Raw genomic sequence first — 26,521 nt, forward strand, 5'->3', positions numbered from 1 at the left:
GTATCGGAACCGAGTCGCTGCACTTTCCTCAGAGCGCGCTGTGATGCTACTTGGCAATGCTGCATCAGCGGCAGTTTAAAAAGAAGCGGTGGCTGACTTCACATGTATCAGAGGATGTATTTTCACCTTCTTGTTGTGTTAGGGCATCACTAGTGATAGGGGTCCTAATGAGTGAGTTGGGTAATTGGCTGAGCGAAATTGGGTAGAAAATGGGGAAAAAATTAGATATAAAATTTATATATAAAAAATAAAACCTGCAAACTAAAAAAAAAAGTGTATGTTGCAAATTCAAAACAAAACATTATGTAAAATTAATATATTTTAAATATACATGGTTTACTTTATTATTACTTGATTATCGTTACTTTATTATTTGTGCTTTTTATTTTTTTGGGGTATTGTTGTGTATTAAAAAATTTCAGCTGCGGCCAATGCCCCTGTGGCACCACCCTAGAACTCAGTGGAACAAAAGTACCAAAATACACGTACATACATTTTAATATATTTATTATCAACCTCTACTAGCATACACACATTACTAATGAATGCACTATCCAATCAGTGGCATTAACAGTGCAGCGTTCCGTGCTGAACTGTGTCCATGTGGGAAAATTAATTGAAGGATTCTCCTCTCAGTTAAATAATAATAAAATAAATAATACTATTCTTAATTAAATAAATCATATTTTTTTCACCAAGATCATTTTTAACCAAATGACAAAAAACTCAATTGGAGTAAAACAGTAGCAGATCAAGGATTTTTCTGAGAACGTGACCATCAAGGGGCCACAATATTTAAAGTTTTATTTCACTAGTCACACCATGCTCAAACACTTGAATATAATTTAAAAGCACAGATATTCTGCCGAATATTTTTTTGATAATCAAAAGAAAAAAGTGCATGTTGCAAATTCATAACAGAAAAAAAATATATCAAATTTATATTTTAAAATATATATACAGTTATTTGAAAATGATTTGCATTTGGATTTTGTTTTTGTGTTTTTGATTTATTTTTTTGTGGATTTTGAACAGGGGCACTTCAGGGGGCCAATGTTTATGTGGCCCCAACCCTAAAATGCCAATGGAGCAAAAGCACTAAAATGCAACTTTTGGTTTCATATACATACATATTCCTAAGGCAAAGAATGTAATGAGCTGTTTGTGTGTAGAACATTGTAAATGTTTTTTACACCACAGTGTACTTTTCCACCTGTTACCAGTTCAACATCGCTAATGTAGCATTAGCATGCTGGTGACCAGGCTCATCCAATCTATTGTTACCACGACTTTAGTACACATTAGTAAATCATCCCACTTGGCTAGAGTGGTGTTGGGCCTAAGGGCCTCCAACATTGCAACCACTGTGTTAATATGGCCCAGTTAGCCTATATTCTTCATTTTTAAACCCTCCCACTAAACAGTTCTGTGGCTCAAAGTGCAGTTAACTAATCTTGCTAAGAAAAACAGGCTCAGTCTGGTTTGTATACATTCCGTGCTGATAAAAAGCAGCCTCTCTTCTCCTAACAGATACAGCAGTCTCACTGTATTAGAGAGGTGATTAATGTGCGATATTTGTTGCTGATTTTATAAAGAACTGTTTGTGAAGTGTATTTTAAGCTTTCTCTCAGAAACTGCTGCTCTGATCTGTTTTTATTTAGTCTGCACTTCTGGCATATTCTTTTTTTTTCTTAGACATCCAGGATCTCTTCAGTTTGCTTTTCTGTTCACACCTACCTTATTTGTCTGGACCTTCAAACATGTCTTAGTCTGGTATGAACCAAAATAGAAAGTGTTAACTAAACAGTCTGGACCAAAAATGGGTCTGAAGAGAAGTGGCCAGATTTGGTCTTTATACAAATCAACTGAATCAAATCAAGATCTAATTCACATGCAGTGTAAAAACTTTTTTTTTTTAATAGATCAGACCTTCTGGCCAATTCAGGACGCTGGGGCTCTCCCTATTAAACAACAGAAGATGAAAAAGAACTGGTGCTGTGTGGAAATCTGATTACCCTTCATGAGTATAAATATCTTACACAACAAAATACGCATTAGTTCACACATGCAATTCCTATATCTTCTGTAACTGTAGATTAACCTTTAAAAAATCTTAATTTTTCTCTTTTTCACTCCGGTTGTCTCTTTAGCTTTACCTTCAAATTATTTTTCTTCTTTTTGTTTAGTTTTTTTCTCCTTCATGTTCTTTTCTTTTGTTCTGCTGCAATTGTGACTTATTGTTTTCTTTCTCTATTTCTTCTACTTTCCTTTTATCTATTTTTAACACATTTTTTCCTTATACAGCTCTGGAAAAAAATAAGAGACCACTTCAGTTTCTAAATCTGTTTCTCTGATTTTGTTATTTTTAGGTATATGTTTGAGTAAAATGAACACTGTTGTTTTATTCTATAAACTTTGGACAACATTTTGTTCCAAATTCCAAATAAAAATATTGTAATTTAGAGCATTTTTTTGCAAAAAATAGAGAAATGTCTGAAATAACAAAAAAGATGCAGTGCGTTTAGACCTCAAATAATGCAAAAGAAAACAAGTTCATTTTCATAAAGTTTTAAAAGTTCAGAAATCAATATTTGATGGAATAACCCTGGTTTTTAATCACAGTTTTCATGCATCTTGGCATGTTCTCCTCCACCAGTCTTATACACTGCTTTTGGTTAACTTTATGCCACTTCTGCTGCAAATATTCAAGCAGTTCAGCTTGGTTTGATGGCTTCCTTGTTTGGATCCATCTTCCTTTAGATTATAATATTCCAGAGGTTTTCAATTTGGTAAAGTCAAAGAAACGTATCATATTTAAGTGGTCTTTTATTTTTTTCCGTTATCTGTAATGTTGTTGTGGAGTCTTCATAGGAAAAGGCTTTCCCTCTGCCTAAGGTTTCTGAATTCTCCTCTCTTACCCCTACTTTATCTTTTCTTTCTTAACTGCAACTTCTTTCTCTTCTCAACACATTCTTCTTCTTCTTCTTCTGCTGCTGCTTCTTCTTGTACCGCTTCTTTATTCTGATGCTTCTTTCTATCTATCATTCTTGTTGTGTTGTGTACAGAAAGGAGTGTAATCAGAGAGTGCTTTGGCAGCGCTTTGTTCTCATCCATCATTACTGCAGTTTTTCCTGCGTGGGCCACTGATCAATATACTGCTGATATTCCACACACTGCTGCTCATTACTCTGCTAAAGGAACACGTTTTGTCTGTTGAGCTGACAAGCTGCATGATGGCAGCCCCCAAACTGCTGTTGGGACACTAACAGGCCCCATTTTTACAGCCTGGATTGACCACAAACACACATGGAGAAACAGCCGTGTCCAGGAAGAATATTTATATAAAATAAATAATTGCTCAAAACTTTTTCCTGGGCTGGGCAGACAACACCACACTTTGCAAGAGAAAAATAAGTGTGACATTTATGCTTAAGTGGGCCTTCCTGCAGCTCTTTATATCGTGTAGAACAGGAAAAACTTCTTGTTGACAGGTCAGTCTGACATTAATGCGAGGGAGGAAATTCAGCAAACTAGTCAAAGTTGTCTGTGTAATATTTCATTCTCTCTAAACCAGGCTTTCCCTGTCTGTCTATCAGAGTCTGTGCTGTCCAGTGTGCCGGACTCTGTGCACTATATGCTCTATATTTGTCACAGCTTAGCCCATGTCTGTCTTGTGTTTCTCTCTCATTTGGTCCCTTGTACTCCTCCCATCTGTTTACCTGTCATGTGTTTCCCAGCCGTGTGCTTCTGTTGTGTTTTTGGTCCTGTCTCCGCCCTAGCCCCACCCTGTCATTAGTTATTTGTAACCCCGCCCCCTCTTGATCCTCAGGTGTTTCCAGTTTCCTGTTCCCTCCTCGTGTATATAAGCCCCTTTGTTTCAAGCCTTCTTTGTCTAGTCTTTTGTTGGATTGTTTGCTGTTCGTAGTCTTGTCAGGTTTGGTTCTTGTGTCATGCTGTCTGTTAGTTTCCTGTTTTCTAGTTTAAGTCTTCTGGAGTTTTGTATTTAGTGTAACTTTGGTTTATCTTGTTTGTTTGTTAGTTTGTTTTAGTTTGTTAATTTAATAAAATTATATATATATATTTCTGCACTTACGTCCATCCCTCCTCACTTGTGTAACAGTATTTCAACAAATATTCTCAGTATCAGTATACTAACCACTAGTGGTGGGTGAAATGGCCCTAAAATAATATTACTATATTTAATGGTATTTTCGCAAATTGGGTTTGTTTGTAAATCCAGAAGCGGGTGAAAATTTAGGGGTGGCGGTGTGCATTTTTTTGGTCTACTTTTAAAAATTACAGCGGTCGTCAAAAAAAAAAGAAAGTCTGTTGCCTTTGAGAGAGAAATCACAATGTAACCAGAAATCACCAGGCGATGAAAAAAAAATGTTAACAAGAAGAGAAGAGAGTTCAGGAGGGGCAAGAACAGAAAATAGTGAGTAAAAGTCTTTTTTGTTTGGTAATTATGTTACTACTAAAAACGTTCTTGACTGGGATATAAAACTGTTATAAAATAACTAATAAAACACTAATGTTATAATATCATTAATACATTTAAGATAAATAGAAATACTGATAAAAAATCTCTTACTCACAGTTGTTTTGCCATCTGCTTCAAATGTGTGACAGACATTTTGGGCTAGCTTAAGCTTCCGAAGTTTGCGGGTTTTAGACTGACTTTGGGCTGGATATTTTTGTTGGACCTGGCAACCCTGATATCCCCTATTACTAGTGATGCCACAACACCAGGAGGGGGAAGACTGAAACAAGCCTCCATCGACACATGTGAAATCAGCCACCGCCTCTTTTCCAATTGCTGCCGATGTTGCCATCACAGCGCTCTCGGAGGAAAGCGCAGCGACTCGGTTCCGATACATCAGCTCACAGACACAGCCTTTAGCTGATCAACATCACCCTTTGAAGAGATGAGGGGAAAGAGTGCCATCAACCCAGCCAAAGAGAGCAAAGCTTAGGGTATCCCGGCAGCTGATTGCAAGCTGCATGACTGGGATTCGAATCTGAGATCTCCCGATCATTGTGGCAGCGCTTTACACTGCTGGACCACTTCTTGTTAAGCCTTTCTTATGTCTAAATAAGCTGCAATCTCATCCATGCCCTGTAGAAAATATGAAATCAGGCTAAAATCTAAAATGATAAAATGATCTCTGATTACTGATCTCAGTTTAATCAGCAATGCATTATCGAGTTTAACTCATCAGTCGTTGAAACTGCTTAAATACAGTGAAATCACATTTTATGTTACAGCCTTGTGCTAAAGTATTTTTTCTACATTTCTTAAAAAAAGGAAAAACTAAAATATTGCAGTAACATGTAGAATATTCAGACCCTTTCACTCAGAACTCAGTTAAAGCAATACTTTGGCAGCGATTGCAGCCTTCAGCTTTCCTGGCTATGATGGCACAAGGTTTGCACACCTTGATTTGGGGATTTTCTACCATTCTTCTCTGCAGATCCTTTTAAGCTCTGTCCGGTTGGATTGGGGCGATCAGCGGGCAGCCATTTTCAGATCTCTTCAGAGATATTTGATTGGATTCAAGGCAGGGCTTGAGATGGGCCACTCAAGGGCATTGACAGAGTTATCATTTAGCCACTCCTGTGTTGTCTAGGCTGTGTGGTTAAGGTTGTTATTCTGTTGGAAGGTGAACTTTTTGCCCAGTCTGATGTCCTGAGCGCTTTGGGTCAGGTTTTCATTAAGAATATCTCTGTACTTTGCTTTGTTCAGTTTTTCCTCAACCCTGACTATTTTCCCTTTCCTGCAACTGAAAAAGGGGTCCATGCAAAATGTAGGTTTTGCTTACTTAGCAAAAAAAAAAAAAAAAAAAAAACGTTTTCACTTTGTCACTATGGGGTATTGAGTGCAGATTGATGGGTACTAATTGATTTTTTTTTTTTTTTTTAGTACAAGGCCTTAACTTACCAAAAACAGGAAAAAAAAAGTTCCTGAATACTTTCCAAATGCACTGTATGTACGAAGTCTTTTGTCTGCTTTTCCCTCTTCATTTGTTTACAGTTTTTTTGCTGTCTACTGTAGGTTAGGACTACCTCTATCACATTTTGTTTTTAAGATATAAGGCTTTAGACGACTCTGTGCTCAGCCCTTGCTGGTATTTAAACTTACTATTTTAGTGATCTAGTGATATAAGGCAAGAACATGCATTTGGGTAGTGGTACACCTGTAGAGTTGGGTCAATTCTAAATGAGTATAGGTTTTGTGTGTGTGTATCAGAGTGTGTGTCTCATCGGTTGTTTAAATGATGGACATTCAATTTGTTTGTTAAATGCTTGCAGTGTTTGGAAAAAGGCTATCATTAAAACATATGCCCGAGTAGCGCACAGTTAAATCAGCATCATTACTGACAGAAAATGATTCTGTTTCTCAGTCCTATTCTCTGCACGGTCACGCCCACTGTGGTTTGAGTGTGTTTTGCATGTGTCTTTGTTTGTGCATGTGTTTGTGTTTGTTAACTCACATTTTGTATGCGTGTGTGTGTGTGTGTGCAGAACAAGTGAGAGCGGAGATCTCATTACGTTCTGCCCTCCGGGTCCATATAATTCAGCTCATGCCTGAAGCTCCCCACAAACCCAAACTGACAAACTGACAGTTTTATTTGTGTTCTGGTGCCTTGCAATAACGCGTTTCTATTTAAACTTGTTTTTTGAGCTTTTTGAGCCCCGTCAGCAGACAGACGGAGCGATTAGGGAGAGTGATAACTGCCGGCGCTCGAGACAGCGGCTCAACATCTCTCTTTCAGCACAGATGCTCCACTCTTTTTATCTCGGACCTCGGTACAATGTCCTCCCTCCTGGGAAACCTTGGTTAAACTGATCTGCCCTAGATTGGCCTTTTCCAGTTTCAGCTTCACCCTGGAGCCTTATGTTGTTCAAATGTTTTTTTACAGATTCAGTTTACATGCACATTTATAACCGGATTACTACTGTTCTCTTATTATTATGAATGAGAAATTGTGAGAAAGAGCAAGAGAATGAGAGATTGTGAACAAGGGTATGAGTGAGAGATCGTGAGATAGAGCAAGTAAAAAGAGAGTGAGAAATGGTAAGAAAAAGCAAGAAAAGGCGGTATTGTGATAGAGAGAGCAAGAAATAGTTAGAAAGTGCTGTTAGAGAGTGATATATAACCAGAGAGTGCAAAAGGGTGAAACAGAACAAGAGAGAGAGAGCAAGAGAATAGGAGATTGCGAGATAGAGCAAGTGAGTGAGAGAGAGTGAGAAATTATGAGAAAGAGCAAGAAAGTGAGGTATTGTAAGAGAGATCACGAAATAGTAAGAAAGAAGAGTGAGAAATAATTAAAAAAAAGTGCAAGAGAGTGATATATAGCGACAGAGTGCAAAAAAAACTACAGTAATAGATAGTCAGAGAGCGCAAAAGAGTAAAACAGAACCAGAGCAAAGGAGCAGGAGAGTGTGACAGAGTAAGAGAGTGAGAGTGAGACAGAACAAGAGAGCGAGATAGTAAAAAAAAAGCAAAATATTGTGAGAGAGCAAGATAATGAGAGACTGTGAAAAAGGCTATGAGTGAGAGATTGTGTGAGTACAGGCGAAATAGTGAAAATAGTGAGTGCAAAATAATGTGACAGAACCAGAGAGACAATAAGAAAGAAGAAGAGAGTGAGAAAGAGTAAAATGGTGTAAGAGTGAGAGGCTTTGAGAGAGAGCAAGAGAGTGAGAGATAGTAAGGAAGTTCAAGAGAGTGAGACAGATCAGAAAAGTGAGAAATGGTGAGAAAGGGCAAGAGAGTGAGAGATAGTGAGGAAGTTCAAGAGAGTGAGACAGATCAGAAAAGGGAGAAATGGTGAGAAAGAGCAAGAGTAGAAATAGTGAGTGATATATAGTGAGAGAGTGCATAGAATGAGAGAGCAAGACAGTAAGACATAGAGAGTGCAAAAGAGTTAGATAGAACCAGAGAGAGCAAAGTAGCAGGAGAGTGTGAAAGTGTGAAAATAGTAAAAAAAGAGCAAGAGAGTGATATATAGTGAGAGAGTGCAAGACAGTAAGACATAGAGTGCAGAAAAATGAGACAAAACAGAAAAAGCAAAGGAGCAGGAGGTGAAAATAGTGAAAGAGTGAAAATAGTGAAAAAGAGCAAGAGAGTGAGTGAGACAAAACAGAAGAGGAGAAGAGTCTGAAAGAGTGAAAATAATAAAAAAAGAGCAAGAGAGTGAGACAGAACAGGAGAGAGTAAGACAGATCAAGAGAGTGGAAATAGTGAGAAAGGGCAAACGAGTGAGAAATAGTTAGAAATTGCATGAGAGTGATATATACCCGCAAATGACCGGTGCACTATAGAATATTAAAATAGGGCCATCAGTGTTACTCAGCATCATCTTTTGTCTGTGCATATAATTCCTATTGTTTCAGTTTAGTGTTGCTGAAGCATGTGTGTATGTGTGTTGTCTCTTGTATACACTTATTGTTTTATACCAATTGCTTCTTCTCAAAGTTTCTTGCTCTGAGATTTTCTCACTAGGGGCTTGGACCCAGATTTCTGTAAAGCTGCTTTGTGAAAAAAGTGGTATATCCTACAAATAAACTTGAATTGAACTTGCTATTGTGTATTTTCCTTTATTCCAAGCAGTTCAATCTGCCTACCTGCTATTCTTCCCCTTAAAGAGGATATATTATTAAAAAAAACTCTCTTTTTTCAGTGTGTTTCGCACATACAGTACCTCTGGGTACCTGGAGTCCCTACCTACCCACAAACTGTGAAATAACAAAACCCAGCAAGTTTTTTTTTTTGGACTGCCTAGGAGAGAATGAACAGAATTCAACACACTGTTTATGAGCTATATCATCCCCCTATCTGAGTAGCTTCCCTCACTACCTGTGAGACAGCAAGGAGATTAAGATTAAGTTGTACTTTTTTCCCTATTATATCTTTTTTTAAATGGAGTATTTTTTGATTTGACACAATACAGATACAGATACAGGTGCATAGAAAATCATTTACAACTACTTTATTTCAGTAACCATCACTGATTGTGGAAACTTCACACTAGACCTCAAGCAGCTTGGACTGTGATCCCTTGATTTCCAAATTAAATGCAAAATTTACTGATGATCAGTGATGGTTTGGAGAGCAATGTCATCTGCCGGGGTTGATCCACTGTGTTATATCAAGTCCAAAGTCAGCATAGTGGTGTGCAGTGAGGCCCTTCTAACCCTTCAGAAAAGGGGTGTCAATAAGTGCATTTAAATCATTACATAATATTTAATAAGGAAATATATATTTTAGTTATTGTTGACTATAAGCATATCTTTTTTAAATTAACTAAAATAAAAAACAGCAACTAATTTAAGGCATTAGTCTGTGTTTTTCAGTTGCTACAGGTCTCTTATCTGACTGACAGTGGTTCTAACCAATCAAAGCTTTTTAAAATGGCTTCTGCCCCCTTGTGTCTGCATGGACCCTTCTGCTGATTTTGAGAAGGGTGTAGTAATGAGGCTATTAGCAAAGTCACATGACAATCTAACCAATCAGATTAATGATTTTTTACTCTGGGGGCGGGGGCAACGACTGTCTAACCCCTTCTCAGCGCTGTGGTGAAGGTGCTACGCATTGCTTTGTGTAAAACGGCTGCATGCTGGATTAGATCAATAGTTAGTTGAATTGCGACTGTAAATCAGACAGATATTGTGTCACATCATATTAAAAAGCCTTTTTAAAGGCTGCCCTTCAATGTGAAACTAATTCACGATAATAGGCCGCCTGACTGGTGAGTGTGTACTTAATGTTTTGGCTGACCAGGGGCCTCATGTACTAAAGGTTTTTTTTGGCCCATGATGATGACTGGCTTATAAGCCGTTTTCGATTTCCAAAAACATAAGAGGATAAGAAAACAAGCAGAGTGCGTGAGGTGTGGCTTCTTGGTAAGCAACTCATTTAAAGCATTTAAATGAAAGCATTTATTATCCAGCTTAGAATAATACAATTTAAAACATGGGTAATTATACGCTACACATATATAATATTAATAATAATAATAATAATAATTATTATTATTATTATTATTATAACATTATACTCTGCGTAATTGAGGGAGGAGACATGGCAGGTGTGAAGTTTTTGTGCATTTGCGCTTGATTACAAGTTGATTGTGATGTACTAAGAGAAAGTACTTGGAATTCTGCCTATGCACGATTTGATAAATCCGGATTTTTTTGTGCGTACGGAACTTTTTAGTAGGAAGTCCACGCAAGTCTTAGTACATGAAGCCCCTGGCGTCTTGTAGGCATAAAACGGAGTGATATTTGTTGGCCGGCTGTACTTGTAGGAAAATTAAGCATTGATTTTGTAATTTGGAGCTGTATTTTTGGGCTGTTAATGTGCATTAAGCTCATAGACCTAAGTCAAGACAGAGAATATATAGTTCTAATATTCATCTATGTGTAGGTCGGCGGCTGGGGGTTGGTGGGGTGTTGCAGAAGGGGTACCCACTATATTAACTGCACGCCACTGCATTATAAACAACTCCAGTATAGAAATGAGAATGCAGTAGCCATTTAACACGCTTGCTGTCAATTAGTACATATTGTTATTGTAAGTTCCAGACAAAATTTGCTTTTTTTGAGTACTTTTTCAAAGTGGTAGCAAATAAATTGATCTTCAGCTAGAGGACTTAATTGGAATCTGTGTTTAACAGCATATGGAAACACGCGGCGTATCAAGCAACTAATTAAAGAAACATGAATATGACTACAACGCAATTAACCCATAATCCACACAGCATGCATATTTGATTGCAGCCTTTCATGTTTCCAGTGTTTTCATAGCGGGGAGTTGCAAAATACAGTATCAGCTGGCAGGGATGTTCACAGTGATTAACTGATGCATGTGTGTGCGTGTGTGTGTGTGTGTTTGTGTGTGTAGAGTAAATTGCATACCTGCAGCAATAGAAGCCAGACGGACATAATCAGACCCTCGTTCCACAGGCTCGTATGGGTAACTCTCCACAAGGCTTAGTCCTGCACCGCACACACACACACAAACACGAACACAAACACACACACACAAAAATGTAATTACTCAGAGAAATCACAGTTACACACATACACATACGAGAACACATACAATTGAATAATTCAGTGAAGTGGCCCTGGGGAAGCCACGGCCCAGTGTATGTGTATTTGTAATTGTGTGATTTTGTCAGTGTCTGGTTTGAGAGTGTTTTTTCGAGAGGGTGTGTGTGTGTGTGTGCGTTTGTGTGTGTGTTTACCGTGTAGAACAGACTGCTTGAGGCTCCAGTAGATGCTGAGGCAGTTCTTCTCCTTCTTCATGCCGCGTTTACACTGGCAGCGGTGCAGAGGGCTGGCCAGCAGAGCGTTCACAGCATTTTCACAATGGTTACGGGCTCCAGGCCCCAGCTTCACACTGCCGCCACCTGCCACACACTGCCGCAGCGTCCGCAGCCGTGGACTGCACGCCTCGTCACTGGAGCACGAGTCCCCTGCAGTCAGGCAGTCCCACCGGCCCCCCAGAACCAGTCGTGGAAATCCTGCACACACAGAGCAGAAAAAAAAACAACAAAATTAGACCCACACACACACCGGCAAGAACATTATTGTCGCAAAAATACCCTGGAATATTTTTATATTATTTCACAAGGAAGTAAATACACTTTTTCTTGTTCATTATGAAATACAATATGTCTCTCTATGAGTTGTGCATGCATGCTGCATATGAAACTTTTCCTCAGCCTCCATTGTCTGCAGTAGCTAAGAAAAGAAAATCCTTAGAAATACGAGTTGATCAGAGATACGTTAGGGTGTCTACATCAACCAGTGAGTTCAAAGCCTTGCCCACTTCGGCCTGGGGCTGCCCACAGGCAGAGCTAAAGCCGGGCTGCAGCAGAGAAGACACTGTCTCGTTAACTAAGGAGGAGCTTACAGCTTTTGTTTACTCAGTTTACAGCTCTGTTTACAGAGCTACTTAATGTTAGCTATCTTGTGTAATAAATGCAAACAAAATGATTTATGTTTAAATCGTGCATTCGTGTCGGATTTTATTATATAAAGTGGACTCTGTGGCTTTGACGTGGTGAAACTGCCCAAGCACCGAATCACCTGAGGTAAGAGTTTAGTAGCGTTAGTTTAGCTGACAGAAATGATATGAATGCGGAGAGAGCCTCGCTGAGAGTCTGACATTAAGTGAAGTTTAAGGGTTAACTTCACTCAGTGCTGTATCTTTATAACTAAGGCTGTACCTCTGAAAACATTTTGTACTTTAAGTTTTGAGGAAGGCAGTTAGGCATTCTCAGCTGCAGTGCTGTTAGCCAATCAGAGGGGATATATTTGCATGTATGAATATTCATAAGCAAGAGCCAAATCTTGTCTTTCTTCAGAGACCAGTAATTCAGTGATCTAAAGCAGGGCTAAATGGAAACACCAGAGCACTTTTTTTTCACAAAAAACAGCTCACCTGCATTCATTCACACTAGAGACCACAACTAGACATTTTAAAATGAATTTAAAAACAATGCAATGAGTCCTTTATTAGTGCAAGAACTACACCTCCCAAACTCCCCCCATCGTATAAAAAGTATTTAAAGCTTTAAAGCAGATAAAAAACAGGCTCCACCATCATTTCAGATTTGAGAAAAATCCACATATTTCTGTCCATTCTTTAAATGTGAGAAGATGACTCAAGTGTGTGGGTCTGAAAGGATTTAGCGCTGATCAAGAAGCTCTTACTTAAATAAACAACAATGGACTGACCACCTCCAGACTGCAGACCTCTCAACATCAGGGATGTTAGGGATTACTTGGATTGTGAAGGTTTGCTGCTGTCTGATGATTCATTCTCCATTTTTGTGTTTAAAAACTGTAATTCTCTTAAACGCTTTAAAATGACCCAGTTCCACCACGACAAGCATGATCATCAAATATGTTAACTAGGACTGCAAATAATGGTTACTTTGGGTTTTCAGATGATATATAAAGAAAGACGAAGACTGATGTGGGATTTAAATGCCCTTTAAATGCCCAGATGATGTTTAAATGTGGAAAAACCTAATATTTAGATCAGAGAGTAGATATGTAATTTGTTCTGTTTGGGCACTTTTGGAGACACAGATCGAGTTGAGTGTAAATGGTGTTAAATTACCTCTCTCCCACTGTGATTCTGTCCCCAGCACTTTGTGTAGTGCGGTGCTGTTACAAGCTAACGATTAGTCAACACTATAATTTGAGAGTCTACACATTTTTGGAATTGGAATTGTTGATTATATCAGCTAATCACTGCAGTACCAGTCAAAAGTTTTTGAACAGACTTTTCTTTATTTTATTATTTAATTTATTTTCTACACTGTAGATTAAAATTAAATACATCAAATCACTTAAGGGACACATATGGAATTACATAGTGAACAAAAAAGTGTTTGTTCTCCACAATTCCCTGATCTAAACCTGATCAACTGAGATGGTTATTTGGGGTGGTTTGAGATGAGCTGGGGCTTTACAGCGTAAAGGAAAAGCAGTAGCTATTTTTCAGCACCTCCAGGAACTTCTTCAAGATGCTGAGAAAACTATTCCAGGTGACTCTCCCTCATGAAGACACTGAGATTAAAATACTAAGAGTGTGCAGATCTGTCCTCAAAGCTAAACGTGGTGCACAGGAGAAGCTAAAATCATTTCAATCATCGTCATATGCTTGATCCATTTTGGGTCGTGGGGGAGCCGGGGACCTGGCTGCCAGTCCATCGCAGAGAATCTAAAGTATAAAACATATTCTAGTTTGTTTAACAATTTTTTTTTTGTTTACAAAATAATTCCACATGTGTTCCTGTATAGCTTAACTGTCTTCAATATTACATTTCTAAACTTTTGACTGGTACTGTAGGTATGAAGCTCTGGGTCAGGATGTATTGCTCACATGGTACTCTACAATATATAAAATATATAAACACCTAAAAGCATAGATCCAAATAAACAGAAATCAGAATAGTATTTGAAATAGATTCTTCTTAGGAAAGTAACTGATATAGTGGTTAGAAGAACACAAGCTGCTGCCTTTTCTGAATTGTTACAATGTTTTTTTTTTCATTTGTTTACAGTTTATACCTATTTATAGCATTTACATTTGCCATCCTCACAACACATCCCATCGCACTGAATACAAATCACTTATAATTGTTTATTGCCTCCTGTTCAGTTGCACATCATTATGCTGCATATCCATCTTGCACGTTTTGCACTTTTACTTTACCACTTACTTTATCTTATCTCTATATTAAACTGTTAATTTCTGTACTTTATATATAGTTGTATATTTAGTTGTGAGAAAAGTGCATGAGTGTAAAAAAATGAAGCAGATAGTAACGTTTAAATGCAGCGCCTTAAAAAAAGAGTTCATACCCCTTGAACTTTTTCTCATTTCTTCATGTTAAATAAACATAAAGTAACACATCTACAGTATGTACTGTATGTACTTACACCCCATTAACAGTCTATTTTCACACCTTGCATCTACCTGGTTTAAATAGCAAAGGCGCTTACGAATATATCTATTTTTGGCATATTGTTATCTTGGCAACAGAAAACATAGGTGCACCATTCACTGATTATAACCGAGACTACAGTCAACAGTGGTTTATTGCTATCTTGGCAGCACTGCACTGCATGTACCCAAAGTGCGTACACCCTCGCTCTATACGCACACAAAATGACATGCAGAAGCACAAACTCAACTTTTACATCAACAATAAACAGAATAAAAAATAAAATAACATTGCTCTTCCAGTAAATTGCTGAGAAGTGCAGAAGCACTGTGCTGTTAAAATACCCATCTGCCAAAGAGCACATCTGGTTCTTAAAGGGAATGGCAAGTAACACACTGGTTGGTTTATTTCATATTTCACCAAAAAAACACCCATATTAATTTAGAGAATTAGTTTGCGCGTTTCCAGTCGTTATGATAGCAACGAGACACTGTTTACTGTTATCAGTCTAAATAGCATAGGTGGACCGCTAATGCTTATCTTCAACCAATGATGTATAAATGTAAGTGATAGTAGTGGTCTGGTGATTCCATTCAAATTTTACTAAATATTTCAGTACAAAAGAACAAAAATTAATCAAGGATACTTACTATGAGTAAATTAGTAATATACAGATCTGGTAAAAATAAGAGACCACTTCAGTTTTTTGAATCAGTTTCTCTGATTTTGCTATTTATAGGTATGTTTCAGTACAATGAACATTGTTGTTTAATTTTGTGAACTACGGACAACATTTCTCCCAAATTCCAAATAAAAATATTGTCATTTAGAGCATTTTATTTGCTTTTCGAGAGCTGTACAGTAAATATTACACATGTGCAGTACATGATTTTCTAAAATATCTAAAATAAGGCTGAGTAGAGTAAAAGTATTTCATTAACTGCAGTAAAATGTAGCTTTATAGTTCCTAAATCTTTGTCATAAATGTCATAAAAGAAAGAATAGTTGATCTCTCAGTCAGAAGCCTTAACATGACATTACCAAATAACGACCCAGACATGACACTGAAGGTGAAAGGCAACAGTGCAGGAGTTGTAGCATTTTCCTTGGAGCACACTTACAGGCAATTCCACACACACACACACACACACACACACACACACACACACACACACACACACACACACACACACACACACACACAATGAAAGATGCTTGTGCCCAGCTATTAAGGACCCTGGGCACAAAGACAAAAAGGTACATATTAAATTATCCTTATTGGCTAAGATTGCTAGAAGCAAGGTAACTTTTACTTTTGCTTGGTTTGGAAGTTTCAGAACGCCCAGAGCAGTGAACGGGTTCTAAATGCGTGTAAATCTGTGGCTATAATAAATTGTCTTATACAAGCTGTTCTTCTTTCTAAAGCGGCTGCCCTCACACCTGCTGTACAGAAGATATTTTAGAGCGGGAAACAGTGTAGAGTTCAGTTTCTATTTTTTTAAAGGACAATCTGAATTTAGAATGCTGTGCAGTCCAAGACAAGGCTTAATCCCTGTCTGAAAAGCTGACCTTAACTATATCATACTGTATACATAATATGGTAGGGTAAAAAAGGTGAAAATAACAGTGTTTGTCAATTAGGTGACGGAATCAGATTTATAGCTTAGACCATGTACATAAACACAATTGCCGTATTTTTTGCACTATAAAGCACATTTTATGCAACACTAGTAACTACCGGTAGTAACTAGTAGTGGCAACAGGGGTGTCGTTATGTTTTCCTTCTGTACTCAGCAGGTCTCTCTCACTGACCTGTAAAGCCAAGCTAAGTTAAGTAAACAAAACATTTCAGATGAGTCAGACAAGTAAAACAAGTGCTGGGTTTTAATCTTCACAGATTTCTCTTCTGAAAACTGTTTCTTTGGGTGAGTAAAGCACTTCTGTGTATTTACAGTTAGCTTATATTTCCAGATTCCCTCTAAAGCTGGAGCATTAGCATTAGCAGCTAACCGCTAGCACCCGACAGAGCTACACTGAGGAACCTCGCCTCTGAACAGCAAAAGAGCTAGCGCTGTGGTTAGCAGATAATGCTAATGCTTCTCCGGCAGCTGGGGTTAGCAGCAGGCTACAGGCCAATAATACTCATCTCTGAACGGCCAAAGAACTAGCGCTTTGTGCGACTAATTTTCATACAGCTGGAGAACTAAACTGAAACTTCTATATTATGCTGTACTTCATCAGAGGGGCTTTACTGCTACTGCTAATAAAAGGTGCACTGATGATTTTCAGAAAAAATAAAGGATTTTATGTGCGCTTTACAGTGCAAAAATTACATTAATCCAAATTCTAGAATAGAAGAGGTGCAGTAGTAGATGGTATGTTTGTTTAACTGGTTTGCACCACTGAATGCCTATGCGAAAGTCTCACACACGGAGGAGCTCTGTGCTACAGTAAAAAGTGGCACTGCGTAAGGTGTGCAAGATCACACACAGATCTAAACTATACATTTTTTGAGTGACACTGTATTCCCAATAGACTCTAGACTTTGGTGTGTACTGGAGGAACCTCCAGACATGTTAGCTGTGCTGAGGCCCAGTGAAGATGTTTAAGGGAGTCTGAAATCTGGTGAGCCCTGGTGCAGGAGGAAGTGCGATAATTATGCTATTCAGAGCCAGACATGAAGATGCAGTAACTGTGAAAAAAGTCTTTGCTGTATCATATACGCTGATTTCTGTTTATAAATAAAGCTGTTTTTACACTGAATACAGTATGCACAAAATTTACAAATGTTTCTGTATTAAGATACAGAACAAGTAATCATGGGAAAGTGCAGCTTGCTGAAACCATAGCTTCAAGATTATTATTTCCTTCAAGATTTTCTATGAATCTCAGGATCTGTGCATCAATATAAAACCAGTACCAACACTAGGAGCAGGACAAGACCCAAACCGTCCTCAACCTGAACTGGAACTCCTGCAAAGAGTTGCATTTTCAGTTTATTTTGAGATTTTCTTTGAAATTCTCTTTTTAAAATGCTCCACTTTCACTCTTTTACAGGATTTGAATCACTTGTCAAATGTTATTGATTGTCCTGATTCTTTATTAGTCTTGATTGTTAAACAAATTGAACAGTATACACCCATGTTAATTACAGGGATGAGCCTTAACTAGAAATAAAACCTTCTGGCCATTTGGAAGGAATTTGTTGAGGATTTACTTTTTAATATGAATAAAACCAGGAATAGAGCCAAAAATTTTCACAAAACATAAATTGCCTTTAAATGACAGGAATTACCTCAGGTTTCACTTTTCAAACGAAAGAACAAACTCAAAAATCAATTTTAAAATTGCAGGAATCAACACTGGAATTGCACATCAAATCACAGAAATCAACTGACAAATCATTTTTCGATTGCTGAGAGGATTTGAATAGAGGAGCGATCACATTTCAGAATACAGAAAATACTGGAATGGACTGGAATTGAAACATGCAGAAATCCCTTTTCTAAAAAACAGAAATGGCCAAAGGAAATAAAATACAAGAGCCATTCTAGAATTTAGCACCTAAAAGACACATTTAGACATTCAAAAAAATACAAAATGCATGTGGAACTTCAACCTCTTTTCAAAAGTTAGGAATTGACATTTTAACCAAAAGCAATCGCATTTCAAAAGACACAAATCTCCTTTCAAAATACAGAAATTTCACTAACAATCTCTATTTAAAAGACACCACCAGCCTCAGGAAGAACATTTAAAAGACAGATTTCATTTTCAAAAGACAGCATCTTACTTTCAAGAAATGACTAAAGATTTGGTATGTCAAGACAGAAATCAACCCAGGAATCTGAATTTTAAAGTTAGCAATCACCATTAAAGGTCATCAAGACAAGAATCATCTTTAAAAGGCATAAATCATCATAGAAAGAAATTATTCTTATATGAAAGCCTGGAATCATGTTTTAAATGACAAAACTACTTTTTGTCAGAAAACAACTAAAGAATACATTTCAAAACCTAGAGACTGTGGAATTGCTTTTGAATAATCAATTTTTAGTCATTTTCAAAAGATAAGAATCAAGTCAGGAATAATTTACTTTTTTTTTTATAAAAGACAAGAACTGCTGAAGGAAACACTATTCAAAAAAAGAATCACCATTACAAAGACAAGAATCAACTCCACATAGGAATCAATCAAAAAAGACAGAAATTGCTATTAGAAATACAGAAATCACTATTAGAAAGACAAAAAATGGGAGGCATCACATGAATTGGTTCCTGAATAGGTAAATTAGTCTCTTTTAAATGTTTTCTTTTCTTTTTAATTCTGATTTGGGTTGTTTGATAAGCATTTTTATGTGAAAGGTGATTCCTGAGTCATTTTTAAATATTTTGAAAAGACAGACTCTTTTGTTCTCTAAATATATAAATAATTTCACATTTTCTCATACTTTTGATGCGGATCAGATTGGAGCTAGAGCAAGGTGATGCAGGCTGATGCTCTACGGAGATTCAAGAGCCACCATTGTTTCTGACTCCTTATAATACCTTATAATATTCATTTTTGGCTTGGCCTCACTTTGCTTCATTAAATCTTCTCGACCCTATTATGCTTAGAGGTTTCTCTATTAAATAAGAGGGTTATCATTCAGTAATTATATGGAAACCAATCGTAGGTTATACGAGTGAGGAATTTGCAAGCGCCAGCAGATCTTGAGCCTTTAATAGATTTGAATAAAGATTAAAGATTTGAATTACATTTAATTTAATAGTTTGCATCTTTATAATAATATAAATATTTTATATATTTTTTCAAACAAATCATCATAAATCTGCAAAATATGATACACAGTGACCAGAAATACATCCCAAGGTACCTTGTTTGGTCTGGACCTTCTGACCTATCTATGTTCTCCTTGACTAAGTGTGTTTTCACACCAGCACTATTTGGTCTGGTTAAAACGGACTCTGGTCCATTCGTAACTTTAGTGCAGTTCTATAGAGCAGGTGCGAAAACAGTAATGGCACTCGGGTTCGGATCAAAACACATAACTGGATCGAGACCTGCTAGAGAAGGTGGTCTCAGTCCGGTCCCAAATTAACTCTGGAGCGGTTTGCTTTTGGTGAGAAAGTGATCCGAGCTATTAAATATACTCCTTTTATTTGAGCTAAACTGCTGATAAGGCGCAGTTTAATCTGATATATTAGCCAGGTAACACTAATTACCACAGCTATGAACAAACGCTGTCTCTGTTCAATGCTGTTTACATGCACAGTCTGTGCAGCGTTCACTGCTCACAGCCACGCAACTCGGTTTACTACTTGTACATCTTTGCTGCATGGGCCATTTAGAGGACACAATGTGCTCACATTGTTTATTGGTGCATATTTTGGTGCTTTTAAGTTTTTGCCTGTGTGAAACCAAACCAAACAGAGAGAGAAAACATCAACTCATCAACTGATTCGGACCATAGAAGCCAACTACAAGTGTGAAAACGCTTTTAAAGGTGCATAAACACGGTTACGATATCATCACAATATCAGGATTATTATTATTATTATTAGAGCTCAGATACTAAAAAGATTAAGAATTCCTCTTTGTTGGAGGGAGCTATCAAGCACACCTGCTGCCGCTCTATACCAGGATCGCGCTGAGATTCGCCTGTCATGCAGAATTAAAAAGAAATCATCTGAACTTCATATGACCTGCACATGGACCTTGACAGAGAGTTTTCTGCAGCGTCTGCCTCTCTCCTTCTGGATCCATGCTCAGGGTCATCTGAATTTCAAAGGTTTTTTAGAGTTTGTATGATCCTCTACAGAAAAGTCTCAGTAAGAGCTGCTGCATTCAGCATAGCCAACATTCACATCAGGGCCAAACTGATTGTAAAGGCAGATTAAGGCCCATTTAAGATAAATTCTATGAAGAACTGATCATGATTCAAGTCTGTTGGGCCTTTCAAAATCTAGTTTTTGTTAATGTGCACCTGTAATAATATATAATTATATAATATAATATATAATTATATAATATATAATTTATATCTCATTTTGGAGACTGGTGTGAGTGTATGATTTATGGTTTACTTCATTAATTGGTTATTCAATTATTTTACAAATATTCTGGAAAAAAAATATTCTACAAAAATGTAATTAATCACATTTTTCTTCTTATCATCGAATATTGGCAAAATTATAAAATATGATTGTATTTGTATGAATCTTTGAAAAATGATTAATGTTAATTACAACAATATTCTGTGATTATTTATGATTTTTGGGAGGGAGACAAAAATACAAGTAAAAGTATGGTATGCCTGGCAAAGACTCCAGTCTATAGTCTTTTTTTTTTACTTTTAATAAAGAATTATAATATCTTATGGTAGTTTTGATGCATTTAAATTTAAATCTTTTAATGTGCTAAGTAAATCAAATGTAATCTAACTTCTGAACCCAGCAGTAGTGAAAGCGTGCTTACAGTACATTGCAAAATAAAACCACTTACACCTCATCAGGCTCTGCGAAAAGAATAAATTACGGGATGAAATGGTTAAATGATTAATTTGTGCAAAAAAAAGAATGCCCTTAAGTCTCCATTTTAATCACATGCACTAATGTAATAAAGTTGAAGCATTAGTCATGTTTTGTACTTGCTGTTTTTTTCTTATGTTAGTCTTAAAACCTTCCACTCTTTTAGAAGGGAACAGAGAGGAAGTTGAGGGAAAATAAATGTACAGAGTAATACTATTGGCAATCCAACAAAGTTCCACTTCTAGTCTTCACAGCAGAGGCAAGCATACACACAACAAATCCATGATCAAAGGCAAGGCAAAAGAGCAAGGGTCTAAAATAGCGAAAGAAATCCCCAGGAACCAAGCTCAGAACTGAGCTCAGAAACTTCAAAACATCACAAAGAACAAGCAGAAAGAAGGCCCAGTCCACATGTATCTGGATGCTATTTTATATAGAGGTTATTGTCTGCATTTTGTTTTTGGTCACTGAAAATGGACAGAGAAAACAGAGCATGAAAAGCTAACATCACAATACAGCTCTGGGAAAAAATAAGAGACCACTTAAAAATGAGTTTCTATGTTTTTGCTAAATTGAAAACCTCTGGAATATAATCAAGAGGAAGATGGATGATCACAAGCCATAAAACCAAGATAAACTGCTTGAATTTCTGCACCAGGAGTGGCATAAACTTATCCAAAAGCAGTGTAAAAGACTGGTGGAGGAGAACATGCCAAGATGTATAAAAACTGTGATTAAAAACCAGGGTTATTCAACCAAATATTGATTTCTGAACTCTTAAAACTTTATGAATATAATCTTGTTTTCTTTGCATTATTTGAGGTCTGAAAGCTCTGCATCTTTTTTGTTATTTCAGCCATTTCTCATTTTCTGCAAATAAATGCTTTAAATAACAATATTTTTAAAAGTTGAGTTAAATTTCAATTAATTGTACGATTTATAGGATGCACTTTTTGGCTCATACATTAGGTGTTTTTAAATGCACTTCAAAATATTATTTCTGCAAAACATCAGAATTTGCAATCTAATGGATGCATTTACATGAATTTGGGTAAAATCTCCCATTATTACCCATGTTTCCATGACTTGTTCTTCCCTTTCAATCCCATTTATTTTTATCCATGACCAAGGCTAGGCCTGTCACGATAACCACTACAATTACATAGAAGATAATACTATGATAAGTGTACAATATATTGTGAATATATCAATATTATTGATTTTTTTTTGTTGTTATTTACTTCTAAATTAAAAATAGCTAGGCCAGTTGTCCCAACCCATTCAGCTGCTACTCAGCTGTATATCCCCCATCACTAGTGATGCCACAACACCAGGAAGGTGAAGACTAGCACATGCCTTCTCCAATACATGTGAAGTCAGCCACCACCACTTTTCAAACTGCTGCTAATGCAGCATTACAGAGTAGCATCTCAATGCACTTTGAGGAAAGCGTAGCGCCTGGTTCCAATACACTAGCTCACAGACACTATCACCTTAAGAGTGATGAGGGGAAAGAGTCATATCTACCCAGTCAGAGAGAGCTAGGCCATGCTGCATGACCGGGATTAGAATCGGCCCCATTATTTTTTATTTTTTGTCTTTTTTTTATACTTAGACATTCAAATTGAAATAATACATTTGTTAAATATGCTACTAGTAGCCATCCATGTTGATGGGTTCTCTTGACAAGAAAAACATAATGGGTGATATCAATCTCAGCAAACATTTCTGCAGAGAAGTGCATATACTGTACAATAAGCCGATAATGTAATAATCGTGATATGCAGGCCTATATCTTATATAAATAAAATCAAATAGAATAAAAACAGTGCTTTGAAACATACATGCTGACATACATTGTCCATTTATTGTACGATAAGCCGATAATGTAATTATTGTGACAGGCCTACCCAAGACCTAGAGTTTAATATTCCCTAACGACTGTAAATTGCTCTAATCCACAGCCATACTGACCCACACACTCATCTGCTGTTTGTTTGCTGTTGATTTTTTTTCTTCCCTTATTCCTCCCACTTCAGCTGTGCATCCGTTCTGTATTTTCTCAAGGAAATGCAATTTTCTCTTTCAGTTTATGTGGAATTCTGTTCGTGTTCTGTTTACAGATGTGTATGAGCAGATATTCTCTCAAGCTGTTTGACTTCATCAAAACTTTATTCAGTTTATCCACGGCCAAGTTCGCTCGCTGATTCAGAAGACTGAGGAAAAAGTTAAATACTGTAGGTAACAGCAAGCAAGTGCTGTTTTCACAGTGAAACACACTCTCTCTCTCTCTCTCACACACACACACCTACACCTACACACAGACACATACACCACTGCAGCACCTGATAGACAGTGAATGAGTCACAGTGGTGAGTAGTGGGAGTGGAGTGGTGGGCTTGAAGAGCGAGCTAACTAGTGAGGAAATGAGAGAGCGGCTGGAGAACAGAGGAGGTGAGAAAGAAGAGTGTTAAGAGCTCTGTAGGGATCTTGCACTTCATCCGAGATAAACACATAAACGGAGCAGCTGTGTCACCTTTGCAGAAGAAACCCTCCTCACAAAGGGAGGCTAATCCAGCGAGAAAGATGGCGCTGATCGATAGCTTATTCCATAATCAGATTATTGCTTTATGAAGTGATGTGCTGAAGTGGCTCGTGGCTGCAGGGTCGCGAGGCTGAGCGTTTTGGCACAGCGCGTTCGCCGCTTCAAAAGGAGCGTCGCCAAAAGCAATGAAGGGAAATCGTTTAGCTCGTCACCTTGATTGGTCCCAATACCTCTCGCGTCTCATCACTAAAAATAATCACCCCCTACATACATACTGATCTGTCTAAGCTGTTTTGAATGAAGGTGAAAGTAAAGGTCTGCCTGTGGCTCCAGGCTCACATGACTACAATGACTACGTCAATGATGATGATGGGCACTCAGATCATCCTCTAGCCCCAGGGAACCACGTATCTAACAGCTCTTGAGCTCTTCCCCTCAATTAGACCTGAATATAAACCCCATTCCACTCTGGGGTGTGCTAATAATGAGTGTATAAGGATGTGTGTGTGTAAGTGTGTGTGCGTGCATCTGCATAGGCAAGCGTATGTGGATACTCTGGCCCCTGCAGTGTTACAATGCAGAGTCTCAATGTCCCAGTGTGATTGACTAGCTTCCTATCAGCATGCCCTCCAATTTACGCAAACAAAGACAACGTCCCAGCCATTGTGCTGCCAGATTGTGCTAAATCCCCCCTCGTCCCCCAAACCCGAGACAGCATGTAATGACAAATAGTAACACTACTTTTTCAAAGCATCAAACACCAACATGGTCGTTTCTCAGCGGTTTTAAATATATCATAGGATCTGCCAGGTTCTTTGCACCAGCAGCGCAAACGACAGCGTTTACACCGTCTTTGACAGTTAGCACCATAGGTGTAATTTGTGGTGAGGATTCTAGGGATTTTGGAAATGCTTGATTGTGTCCCCACAGTTTTTATTAAGGTTGTTGTTGTTTTATTTGGATCCTCATTAGCTGCTATTGCAATAGCAGCTATTCTTCCTGAGGTCCAACTCACATCTCACACATAAATATAAATCACACGTTATAGTTAAATACACCTAACAAAAAAAGTTCTATACTAATAAATCAATTTTACAACACAATAAGCAATCAAAACAAAAAGAAAGACGAGTACAACATATATTTGTATACTAGGTGTACACAATTTCATAGACAATACATACACAAAATAATAATAGTAGGATTAAGAAACCTTTTAAGAAAATAAATAACTGGTATGACTGATAATTGCTATTTTAAATCTATCCCTTATAGTTCACATTTGGACAGATATTCATATATCTATTATATTATTATTATTATTATTATTATTATATATCGTCCATGTCTTTTAGATAATGTTTTTTAATTAGTTTTTTGAACCTTGTTTTGCTATTAGCGTTCAGTAGTGAATCAGGTAAGCAGTTCCACTCTTTAATGGCTCTGTAAATTACTGTTTTACACATGTAATTGGTTTTAGCTCTTGGTGGTTTAAAGTAATTTTTTGTTGAGTATCTGGTAATATTAGTTTCTCTCTGTGTTATTTTTTGTAATTGATCATAAAGGCCCACTGCATATTTTAGATCAATAGTGTTCTTTATGAGTCCCACAAGGTTAGTTTTAAACCTATCTTCAACCTTCAGCCACTTTAGCTCCTTGTGCATTTTGTTTATGTTTGTTCTGTATGGAGACAATAAAGCCATTCTTGCTGCCTTATTCTGCATTATCTGTAATTTTGTTAAATGTTTTTTGCTGCATTTGACCACACTGCTGCACAGTAATCTAGGTTGGATAAAACTAAGGATTGTATGACTATTTTTAATGTTTTCTTTGTAAAAAAAAATGTGCACATCTTCTTATTACTGATACAGTTCTTCCCATTTTTGTTACAATGTTCTCAATTTGTTTTCCCCATGATAGTTTATTGTCTATTATAACTCCTAATAATTTAACATCTTGAACTTGTTCAATTGTTTCTCCATGTATTTTTAAATTTAACTTTGTTTCTCCAACAGATTTATGCCCAAATATAATGTTTTTTGTTTTTGGTATATTTAGTATTAGTTGATTTTCACTGATCCATCTTGTTACTGATTTTAGTTCTTTATTCAACCTATTATAAAGATCATTAACTGTGGTAGCTGATGCATAAAGAGTAGTATCACCTGCATACATCTGTAGCCTGGCTTCATTCAATACTAAAGGCAAGTCATTTATGTATATCGAAAATAATAATGGCCCAAGACAACTTCCTTGTGGTACTCCCAGATTTACATTTTTACTCTCAGACAAACTTCCATTGTAGTAAACCCTCTGACTCCTATCCGAAAGATAGCTTTTAAACCATATTACAGTTGGATTTATCCCATAACAGGCTAGTTTTTTTAATAGCAAATCGTGATTCAACACATCAAACGCAGCACTTAGATCTAAAAGAACTGCTCCGACTAATTTTCTTCCTTCCAGTTCTTTTAGCCAATCATCGTTCATCTGAATTAATGCAGTGGCTGTTGAATGTCCTCTTCTATAAGCATGCTGAGAGTTAGTTAATAGGTTGTTCTCACATAAGTAATTTTGAACCCTAGATGTCATTACCTTCTCTAATAATTTGCCCAAGACTGGTAGTAAACTTATAGGTCTGCTGTTGGGTCCATTTAATGAACCTTTGCTGTCTTTAGGTAGAGGAATCACTTTTGCATCCTTCCACAGTGATGGGTATATACCCTTCTCTATACTTAAATTAAAAATATAGCAAACTGGTTTAGTTATGTATTTTATTGCCATTTTTAAAATTTTCCCCTCTAAATGATCAATTCCAAAAGTTCTTTCATTTTGTATCGTACTAATGAGTTTTTTCACCTCTTCCTCGCTTACTTTTCCATTTTTAAATTGACAATTTTTCTCCTTCATTATTAACTCCCTTATCCTTCTACATGACTGTTCGCCATTTAATTTGCTCATCTTACTTTGAAGG

General features: G+C 37.1%; 1 protein-coding gene across 1 annotated transcript in view; it reads right to left on the reverse strand.

The window, feature by feature from the left end:
- The window catches only part of gfra4a (GDNF family receptor alpha 4a), a 359,192-nt gene that overhangs the window by 35,390 nt on the left and 297,281 nt on the right, over positions 1-26,521 (reverse strand). Inside the window, exons 2-3 of the mRNA XM_049481321.1 lie at positions 11,253-11,531; positions 10,921-11,001 (exon numbers count right to left, since the gene is read on the reverse strand). Of these exons, the coding sequence (XP_049337278.1) occupies positions 10,921-11,001; positions 11,253-11,531 (360 nt within the window). The remainder of the gene's footprint in view (positions 1-10,920; positions 11,002-11,252; positions 11,532-26,521) is intronic.

The sequence above is a fragment of the Astyanax mexicanus genome, chromosome 7 (genome assembly GCF_023375975.1).
Source record: "Astyanax mexicanus isolate ESR-SI-001 chromosome 7, AstMex3_surface, whole genome shotgun sequence".
NCBI lineage: Eukaryota > Metazoa > Chordata > Actinopteri > Characiformes > Acestrorhamphidae > Astyanax > Astyanax mexicanus.